We start from the raw sequence: 11,629 nt of genomic DNA, 5'->3' as shown, positions 1-11,629 counted from the left end.
TGATGTGTGTAGCAGGTGGTCCATGCTCGTTACGGTGGGCTCTCTGGACCAATGGGTCCCGTGTGTGATGTGTCATGGTCAGGGCCAGGCGTGAGGGGTTAAGCGTTGAGCGTCCACCCAAATCCCATACCACAGCAGGGCCCATCAGCATATTCTGCTGTTGGCAAAACCCTCAGCACAGCACAGCACAGCACAGGGCAGGGCAAAACTCGCTGACAATACGGCTTGGGTTGAACAACACCACTACTCGGCACGCACTGCTAGCACGCTGCACACACACACGCACACGCACACACACACACACATACCTAACTCCCCCCCTGATACAGATAAACTTTAAAGACCACACACAATTTCAACATCAAATTGCAAATTATGCATATTTGTAATAAAGCAACCAGCCTTACAATAAGCACACATGCAATTCCTAACATGCATAAAATGAATTCCTCTCTCTCGCACACACCCATAACCTTACACAGACCACCCACATCAGAAAAAAACTATTATCACATTCATACAGACAACTTCACACAGCAACCTCAGGGACTTTTACCAGATGGAACTCAGAGCACTAGCAAATGAATGTCTTCACCCTCACGAACAAAGATCGCTCAATTTTTTTCCTGTTCCATTCACTCAGACTAGCTAACGCATAAGAGATTAAGAGTGATTATTGCCACTACATGTTTGTTTAGAAACAAACTGGGGTAGGTACTAAGCCTTTGCAAACATCAATGGATTACTTGTACTGTCTACTAGCAACCATTACAAGAGTCCAAAGGTAAACAAATGGTGGTCCTAAAAAAGGGTTAGGAATGCACCATTCATATGATGATGAGTGATATGGCACTCTTTTACTCCTACAGGCATATTAGAGACTTCTTAGAGAACAACTCAACATTGCACATAATCTTGAGACTACAGTTGAGTCCTGTTATGACCCTAAGTTGACCATGCAGCATGAAGAGAAAGAGATGGATTATCCCTTTTTCTCTGAATCTAGCGAGAGACAAATCCAACCCGGAATGTTCTCTAACTGATATGATTGACCCAAGGGCTCACCTGGAGGTTAGGATCATCTTACCGACTCAAACCCTCACTGGCAAACCTCCCCATCAAACTTCCTTCCTTTGGTTCATCCTGAACCTTCTCTGTCCTTCTCCCTACCTTCTCATAATGTCTTCCATCCATCCAGACAACCACAACCCCTTTCCCCTGACCCCGTCCTGAAGATACTCCCCCCCCCCAAAATCTCCTCACTGTGTCGGGCTGGGGTTATGCTGCTCCTCACGTCCTCCTCCTCCTTACCCAACGCAGCCCTGTCCGGCAAGTTGGACATCCGCTCGCAGATGACATAGTCGTTGGGGTTGATGAAGGGCAGCTGCTCCATCATGGACTGCTTGGGGATGAGGTAGAGCACTTCGGACACGTTGCCATCCTCGATGATGGACATGCGGCGCACCGAGTTCTTGCGCTTGACCCGGTCCACCACCATGGCGTCCTCGCCGCGGCCCGAGCTGCACAGCTTGCCCAGGCTGCTGAGGTTGGGCAGGTGAGGCATGCTGAGGTTGTCCGCCCAGCGCTTGGGGCTGCAGACCGACGGGATAGGAGACACCATCCAGGTGAGGTGGGCACGGAGGAGGGTCTAGAGGGGGTGGAGGCACCAGGTGAGAGGGGGTGGTAGGGTAGAGGTAAGGGGGGTGTCGGGTGGGGTGCTCCTCTCTCAAAGTTCAGGGATCGACGAGGATGATCGACGAGAAAGAAACGAGAATAAAAAGACTGTGAAACGGTCCTTCCTCGAGCGTCGAGAGATTCTCTCTCTCTCTCTGTGTGTGATGCCGTTTGGTTGAAGCACAGGAGATCCTCCTACAGCTGCCAATCAGGCAGAGCAAGCTATTTCCACATTCCCTTAAGAAGATTAGAGGTAGTGTATTTTTAGGTTACCTTCGCAGGTGGTGCGGGTGGAGGAAAGGAAGGAGCACTGGAGAAGCCTCTGACTCCCAGCCTACACCCTCATAGTTGTGCCTCAAATAAGAGTCACACAATGAAATATAAACAAATAAATAAAGGAATAAAAAAAGGACATCAAGTCATAACTATAATCTGTGGTGATCGATGGTGGAGCATGAAAGAGGATTACAAACTTAGATCGGGGAATGTTATTAATGTCCTTTTTTGTTTTTTGTTTTGTTGCGGCTGTGTGGTTTGAATTAATCATTCCTTGACTGGGGCTTGACGGCAAAGCTGTTGCAAATCCATTCTAACATGGCCACTGTCTGCTCCACAGTTAGATTGATTCAGGGATTTTGAGAGAAAGAGAGAGAGAGAGAGAGAGAGAGAGAGAGAGAGAGAGAGAGAGAGAGAGAGAGAGAGAAAAGAAAGAGCAGCAAATCTCAAATGTAATTACAAGGACAAAATCGTATCCATTCTGCATCCTACCAATGTTGCATGTAGCTTGACACTTATTTTTCTTCAGGTTGCTGTGAGTTTTCTATAGCACTAGATGTGTGTCATCCACATATACTTCTGCTTGACCAGTGGTGGACAGTAACAAAGTAGATGTAATTCCTTCTTGTACTTAAGTAACTTATTAATGTATCTGTACTTTACCAAAGTCTTTCAATTTGGTGAGACTTTATACTTTGACTCCACTACATTTCAAAGTGAAAATTCTTACTTGTTACTCCATTACATTTAGTGAGACCTGTTGTTCCTTTTTACCGAATCGAATAAAAAAATGTAGGCTAAGAGAGGTCAAGGCGAGTGCACCATAAGCACACCAATCAAGGCTCAGCGCGAAATTTGCAAAAATTATGGAATAAACGGCTGACACTGACTTGGCTGAACACCCTTGGCCTTATTTGTGCAAACTTTTTAACAGACAAATGTCAGGCACTATTTAAAGATTTGTGTGCCAAGAGTGGCATTAGTAAAATCTGTTTTGATGTGAAGATGATAAAAGCACATAGGACCATAATCCGTCAAAGGTAAGAGACTAAGAATAATGTTATACTTCTAAAGTGGAAAGTCAAATAAGTGAAAGGGAATACTTTTACTTGAGTAATATTTTACACAAGGAATCTCTACTTTCACTCAAGTGCGTAGTTAGTGTACTTTGTCCACCACTGTGCTTGAGTTGGGAAACCATTCTGTTTTCCTCTTGTTCACTGTGCTCTCTCTGTTCTCTCCCTATCAGCCTCTTCCTCTTGCAGTTCCTCTGAAGAGAAGCTTGTCTCTATCCATTCCTGGAAGGAGAGAAGAGGGGGCGAAACAGGTGGTGGTGATGTCACAATGGTTACATAAGCACTGTTGCCAGATCAAAGGTAACCTTCCCATGGCGGGACGGCCAACACTATCACCACAGAGAGGCCGCAAAGAGAGAGAGAGAGAGAGAGAGAGAGAGAGAGAGAGAGAGAGAGAGAGAGAGAGAGAGAGAGACTGTTGTCCGTTTCAAAATATCACCACTTTTTTTTCTTTTACTTCAGGCGCAGGTGCTAAGCTGATGCCATTTCAACACTCGACCCAGAGCCATGGCTATTGCTGAGCCCATGTTTGGGATGCTGAGCTGAAAATAAGATGTGGATAACTGAGGGTCCTTTGACCGGTGGTCACCTCCAAAACATCTCACACCCCGTTGCCTGTATACGTGGCCCCGTTTCTCTTCTGACACACACACACACACACACACACACACACACACAAACACACAAACTGATGGAGACAGTAAATCACTGGAACAGCTATTAGCCACCCTGGGCTGAAAGATTGCGTTGACCCTTGTGTTGAGAGCGCACACATACACACACACACACACACACACACACACACACACACACACACACACACACACACACACACACACACACACACACATACACACTCATAAACACAACCAAACACACCCACCCACCGATCATGCAGACATACAGCCCCACACGCACACACATGCCATTACTCATAACGACGACTGGTGACAGGAAATTACCCAGCAACACTTTCCGTCCAGGCGGTGGGGACAGAGAGCTAGAGGGACTGCCACGGAAGGGCTTTAGTCACATGGTCCGCTCGCCATCGGAGACAAGCTTGGCCCTCTGGCAGCAGCAGCCAACACACGCATCTGTCAGCTGTGGCATGTCACAACACACCCACACACCCACCAAAACACATAGACACACAGACACACACACACACACACACACACACACACACACACACACACACACACACACACACACACACACACACACACACACACACGTATCCAGAAGTGAACCATACTGGCACATGAATACAATACAGACAAACATATGCAGGCCGACTCACACCAACAGAAACAACAGATTAACACAGACTCTCTCATCTAGAATGAAAGAAGTGCTGAAAAGAGCATACGTGTGTGTGTGTGTGTGTGTGTGTGAGTGTGGATTGGTGGATGGATGGGTTATTGAAAGAGTGTATGGCAGTGATTTCGACTCTGTTCTGTTCAATTGCAGCAATGCTACAATGTGTGTGTGTGTGGGTATGTGAAAGAGACACATAGCTAAACTATTGCCATAATCTAAATACAAACTAATCCAGATACCAAGATGATCACCTAATGTTTATTTTACTGTGATTGACTTAATTATAACTAGATCCATAGTAATCAAACGTCCATTTACCTAAAGATCGGCCAGTGTTTACAATGTGTCTCTTGAGTCTATTTCTTTAATTGTGCAATATGCGTGGCAACGTCTTACTAGCTTACTTTCCCTTTCAATGAAATTCCATTGCAATAAGCGAACAGACGTCTTGCAGAGGGATATGAAAGATGTAATCAACCCGTTGCCATTGACAGCGGTGATTATATACTTTGCCAGTGATTTATGTAGATTTAACATAGGGCCGAACGTTGGGAAGGCCCATTCATGTGAATGGAACTTTCTGCAGCACTCTGAAGAGCCGTGTAATAATGAGCAGTAAAGAGAACTAGTGGTAATAAAGTGAATGTTGTCTTTCCTTATCCTGGAAGAGAACCCCCTCAAATGACCTTAATGTAATACTAGTGTAGGTATATGCATACTTTCACAATGATTACATGTAACTCTCAGTCTCACAAGTTGACACAGTTTCTAAAATTAGATCCTGGGGCTTGGACACCACTGGACCAGTCATGACACGTAAGGCAGTAATTGTTACAGGCTTTTTACGCAACAAATCACCAGGCGTTATTTGGCACACAATGACCAAGAGTATTACAAAGTCTTACACTGGCAGAGGAGGGAGAGCCAAAGCTTGACAGCCACCCAAACCTCAGAGGGAGGAAAGAGGACAGAACAGCTCCCCTACTGGTCAGATAGGACATCTGTGTCCAACATGGATTAAGGAGCAGAGATCAAAGAGGTTATGTATCCTATATACTATCTTGGGAACTGTTTACTGTATATTCTGTACAGTATACTGTATGATACTCGTATACTGTGTTATGAGTGCATTTGACCGTCTCATAATGCATTGTTCCATGTATGCAGTGTGTTGTTGCTGTGTTGTTCAGAACTGACTGTGAAGTGAGCTGAATTTGTAGTATTTCTGAAAATAGATTTCTCAGATTCTGAAATTCTCAAAATTACTAGTTCAATCCAATCAATTCAACAACCAATCCCCTTGTGTTTATCATAAAAAGCAACTTCTCATTACTTTGAACAAACAACAAAGGCTTTGGCACATCCATGCAATTGATTGTGTGCAACTGCCAGCATATGTTTTTTTACATAATCAACAGCTTATGTCATGTGGGTCATTCTGTTTGACAGTACTGTAGGTCTTCCTTTCTAGGGATGTCACTGAATTACATCATCTGACGACAAACTGCAACACAAACAGCATTATAAAAGTAGGCTATACTGTATGAACCCATGCCAATATATCCTACAATCTCCCATATACAGCAATGTGTGACACTGTTCAGCTGAAATTATGTCACAAAGAAAAAGAGTAGCATAGTGCATTTTCAATCATTCTCATCAAAACCTGACCCATAGTTTGCGTAAGAAAATACTTACAGAGTAAACTGTTGTATTGAAAACATGACTAAGCATTTTGACTATGTTGTTTGTGACCAATGGTGTAAGGAGCATGCCATTCTAAAGGCACTGACACATTGATTGCCATAGATTTTTGCTTCTGAGGCATAAAATAATCATTCTGAACAAGTTATGTGCTTTTGCAGGTAATACACTATAGTGCAATTTTGTACTAATTGATTCAAGAAATGCACTTACTGATGTGCAAACGTTAATGATGATTAGAAAAATACACCAAAGCGACTGATAAAAAACATTATATAACATTATCATTCCATTTGCTACTCATTCTCATATTTCAACTTCAAGTAGCCACTTGCTGCATGCCATGATCTAATTGCCTTGCACTAAGAATGTTTGGTAACACTTTACTTGACAGTATCGACATAAGAGTAACATGACACTGTCATGACACATGAACCCTAACCCAATCCTAACCTTTAACTCTAATCCTAACCCTAACCCAAAACCTAACCCTAACTCTAACCCTAACACTAACCCTAACCTAACCCTAAACCTAATCCTAACCCTAACTTGTTATGACAAAAACTGAATGACACTTAATGACAGAAGCGTTATGTCATACAGTAAACGTTTATGACTTGTTTATGACACGTTCATGACAGTGTCATGTCACTTTTATGTCGACACTGTCAATTAAAGTGTTACCGAATGAAATTAAAAGTGATAATAGCGGAATTGCACTTGGAATGACTTTCATTTATTCATTCTGAATATATTAGTGGTTGGCACAAGCACAGATGATATTACTCTAACCAAGTCAAAGTCCTCAAACAGCAGCACAAACAACAATGCCTCACTAGCATTCATCAAAACCACTGGCCTGGCACACACACACACACACACACAAACGCACTTATACACTTTCACACCCAGACACACACACAATTCACAATACACACACACACACACACACACACACACACACACACACACACACACACACACACACAGAAAGACACACACTTCACATTTACTGGGTCCGTTCATCCAATCACTGATTGGCCCAGCGGCCCCTTGGCCCATTACACATATGCTGTGTTCCTGGCAAGGTCAGTACAATCAGCCAGCTAATCCGCTGCTGCGTCCTTCTAGTCTCAAGCACCGCCCGTCTCCCCTGCTCCCCCCCTCTCCACCACTGTCCCCAGGCCTCCTCCACCAGCACCACCCACAGCGGCAGCAGCAACAGCAGCCACCAGACCTTGGGAGGAGAGAGCACTTGGTGGCATTCAACACAGCAGCACACAAATGTCACAGGCAGAGAAGAGAGGGGCACTAACAGAAGTCAGTGGTGATTGGTGAGGGGCATGGGTGGCTGCATTAGATTTACTGCAGATGGATGGATGGATAGATAAATATATAGACAGATAGACAGACAAATAGATGGATGTGTGAATGGGTGGAGGAATGGATGGATGGATGAGTGAAGAAATAGACAAGACAAATAACTGGATGTGTGAATGGATGGATGGATATTTAGACAGATAAGGATGTGTGAATGAATGAATAAATGAATGAATGAATGAATGGATGGATATGGGAAAGAGGGTTTTTTCTGAATTGCGTGTAAGGGGCTTTGTGTCCATGAGCTCCTGCCATGATCATGCCATCCCAAACAGGCCGGGCTCCCAAAGGCCTGCCACATAATGACCCTGAAAAATGCTTTGCTTGCTAAGGCCTCCGCATGTAAAACAGGTCACTGCTTCAACATGAACAAGGGTTACACTGGATTTCATACAGCTCTATATATCTCCCTTGCTGTCGCTTTCACACACACATACACACACTCTCTCTCACTCTCTCTCTCACACACACACACACACAAACATACACGTACACACACTTACACACACACACAATGTGCACTCCTGTGTAGGATGTCCTGGGCCGAGAAACACTCGTTTAAGTCCAGTTCAGTGCACTGGATGTACAGCACCATGCTCATCCAGAACATAGCTGTTATATAACCAAGCCAGGGTGACAGGCTAGGCTAGGGCAAGGATGCTCAGGCTCCAGCTCTACACAGCCTATCCTCATTACAACTCTCTCACTGTCTTACACACACACACACATACACACACACACACACACTCTTTCTCACTCACACACATACTCTCTAACCCTCTCTCTCTGTCTTTCACACACACACACACACACACACACACACACACACACACACACACTTTCTCTCTCTCTATTCATGAGCCCTGTGTGGGAGGATGCTTATAGTCATCCCTGCTTCAAAATCTGGAGGCCCAATCTCTCATCTGAGTGAAGAAGAAACTGCTCCCCCTCCCTCCCTCCCTCCTCCCCTCTCTTCTCCTCTTCTCTCCTCCTCTCTCTGGTGGTTGTTCCGTCCGAGTTCAAGGATTAAGAACACTGCATCTCTCTTAATGACCGCCCGAGACTTAACCAGGCCACGGGCCAAATGAGCGCCTCTCAGCAGCAAATGGAAGGCCAAGGGAAAGCCTGCTCCACTTGTGTAGGCAATCAGCACATTCAAACCAGCAGGGCTGGACTCAACTTCCACTCACACCAGGCAGGTCCACCTGACGGAGAGAAGCGCTGGCCGGTGAGACGTGAATGCCCTCCGGCCGCAGTATATAGCTGGGAGGGACGACTGTGATTAACATTGGCACAAAGTGCATAGTTGCTGTATGTGCTTTTTTTAATGCTCTTTGAAGAAGTTCACTTTCTCTATAATGGGAAGTTAGTTTCTAGTGTAAGGGACCCTGAGTTCATTTCATCACATCACATCAGTTCATATTGGGTGTTCAAACACAGACACACACACACACACACACACACACACACATTTAGACTAACAAAGAACACATACGTTTGTGTCACCCACAGAGTTTTAAAACATCTAGGTGGGTGTGCGGTACACTTGACTGACCCCAATCAACTATCTCTCCAGGAAATTTCTCCAAGAAAATGCCCCTCTCTTTAAACACAGAAACACACACACATACACACTCACACACACACACACACACACACACACACACACACACACACACACACACACACACACACACACTCACAAAGTCTAAAGAAACCAGGACAGAGTTCAGGAACAAAAATGAAACATTGGTTAGTGTTCTGCAAGATAAGGTTGCATAATTTTGCAACAACTTAAGCCTCTTCTTTCTGTGGGAACGTTTCAATGCATAAAAACAAATCTGGGTGGTTCAGTACAGTGGGATAATAATAATATTCAAGAGGCTCTCTAGTACCTTGGTTCCTCCTTAGAGTGTAGAGAAGGTCCGGCCCCCTTCTCATGGCTGTATGGTTCCAGGTACCTCTTAAAGGAGTGTGTGGTTCTAGACCTCCCTTTAGAGTCTGTTGTTCCAGGTTCCACTTGAGAGAGAGGACATAGGTCTAGGTTCTTCTTTGGGACAGAATAGTGCCATGTTCCACCCAAGGTGATGGGTGGTGACTGGACCCAAGTTCATCGTTAAGGACTGTGAAGTCCCAGGTTCCCCTTTAAGGAGTCAATATAGTTCTAGTTTCCCCTTTAAGGAATGTATTGCCAAAGGTTCCCTATTAGGGGGAATATGGTTCCAGGATTGATGCACTTCAAGGAGTGTATGAGCCTAAGTTTCCTAATAGGGAGTGCATGATTAAGGCTCTAGGAGCAACTGAGGTGACCCAGGCTTTCACTCTGGGGCACAGCACCCAGCTGTTTCATGCCTTCCATGCCCCGCTACCTGATCTGATTAATGTGGCTCGATGAGATGAGAACAATTCACTCAGCACGTATACCTCCACAGGCAAGTGCACACACCCACACACACAGGGGATGTGTACCAGGACACACACTCACACTTACAGAGGACTGAATTACATCTGGGGCTCAGGCATCATATGGACATACTGGGCAAAGACATCAAAACTCATTCATGCTCAGACACACACACAGACACAGACACAGACACACACACACACACACACACACACACACACACACACTGTGGAGTAGCCATGATTCATACTCAGGTCAGTGGCCATCTAACCACATCTGTGACTTTTATACACACAAATAAAGACATACAACGTCCCATTTAAATACACAAACACACACAAACGGGCCAACTCCCACTCAAGGGACTCAGAACACACGGTCACTTAAAAGGCATTGACTTACTCTCACACACACACACATACACACACTCACTCCTCACTCTCAACGTGGGCTCACAACACCAGAGCACAGGGCCTCTAACAAAGCTTTCAGAAAAGCCTCTCTTTCTCTCTCTCTCTCACTCTCTCTCACACACACACACACGTGCACGCTCACTCAATGCTCACTGGTGCTTGTCAGCCAAACATTAACTGGTTTTACCTTGGGGGTGTAGGGTGGGGGTTTACTACAAAAAGCCCTCTGCTCTGCTTTTAATCTAAGAACAACAACAGCTAAATCGCCATGCACGGGAATCTGTGGGCTTCGGTTCCGATTTGAGGAAATGTAAAGGAAATTCTTTGCTAATGTTGTAATCCTTTCCAGTTGGGTTGAGCTGGGTTCTTCTTTCCCCCTCCTCTCCTTTTCCCTCTCTTTCTCTCACTCTCTCTCATTCACTTGCTGCTGTGTTTTATGTTTGGGAAGCTTTTTAGACCCAAGGCAATGGACCTCTCTCTCTCTCTCTCTCTCTCTCTCTCTCTCTCTCAAATTCAAATCAATGAGCTTTATTGGAATGACTATAAATGTTACAATGTTGCCAAAGCAATATGATGTGTATATAATACACTAAAATTAAAAAAATATATTAATATATTTCTCTCTCTCTCTCCCATCCCCCCCCCCTCTCTCACACCACATTCCCAGTCGAGGCCAAGTTGGCAGCGGTTGCCGGGTAACGGGAAAGGGTCTGTTTATGAGCTTAGATAACCTTTCCTCCCGCGTGTGAGTCAAGGCCTCATGACCCTTAAGAGCCTCCCTTTAGTACGCGATGAGCAGCGACAAAGCCCACCATTACGAGCCCCGCCAGGGAGCCACCACCGCTGCGCTAAATGTAGCTGCTCGCGTGGCCAAATTAATAATTCAGCGCTGTCTGTTTGTGTTCTCCTCCAAGGGAAAACCTCCATGTTATGGGAGGACCTATATTGCATACTTTGTGTACATAAGCAGACACACACATTATACAGGCTACCAGAGTTCATTTTTGATGAGGTGGTGAGGGGGACTGTGTGTGTGTGTGTGTGTGTGTGTGTGTGTGTGTGTGTGTGTGTGTCTGCATGTGTGTGTGGAGACCCTAATTTGCGAGCATTCCCAGAAAGATTCTCCCCCCAGTGCTCTGTCATTCATTAAAAGGAGGCCACTCAGGAGAGCTGGATCGAGCGGCTGTACTCTACAAAGCAGGCCATTAGCCTGCAGAACGGATGAGCAATGATGTATGTTTTTGTGAGTGAGTGGTGTGTGTGTGTGTGTGTGTGTGTGTGCTTCTCTCTGTGTGTCTATGTGCGTGCATGTGGGCATGCTTGCCTTTCTGTGCGTCGGAGTGTGTATTCATGCATGCTGCAAGCATACGTTTGTGTGTGTA

The 11,629-nt window shown here is 45.1% G+C and overlaps 1 protein-coding gene across 11 annotated transcripts in view; it reads right to left on the bottom strand.

Annotated features, from left to right (window-relative positions):
• Nucleotides 1-11,629, bottom strand: part of ablim1b (actin binding LIM protein 1b) — a 107,454-nt gene that overhangs the window by 84,274 nt on the left and 11,551 nt on the right. For 3 of the 11 annotated variants that reach the window (XM_048234160.1, XM_048234163.1, XM_048234164.1), the window contains exon 1: nucleotides 1,264-1,692. The exons of 1 other annotated variant lie outside the window; for it this stretch is intronic. In XM_048234160.1, coding sequence (XP_048090117.1) covers nucleotides 1,264-1,621 — 358 coding nt within the window. In that variant the 5' untranslated portion in view covers nucleotides 1,622-1,692. Of the gene's footprint in view, nucleotides 1-1,263; nucleotides 1,697-11,629 lie in introns of those variants that run through there. 7 more of the 11 variants (XM_048234161.1, XM_048234168.1, XM_048234166.1 and 4 more) reach the window with 5 other exon arrangements.

Source organism: Alosa alosa, chromosome 22 (genome assembly GCF_017589495.1).
Source record: "Alosa alosa isolate M-15738 ecotype Scorff River chromosome 22, AALO_Geno_1.1, whole genome shotgun sequence".
Lineage (NCBI taxonomy): Eukaryota > Metazoa > Chordata > Actinopteri > Clupeiformes > Clupeidae > Alosa > Alosa alosa.
Note: the sequence above shows the minus strand (reverse complement) of the source record. Positions and strands in the feature narration are given on the sequence as shown.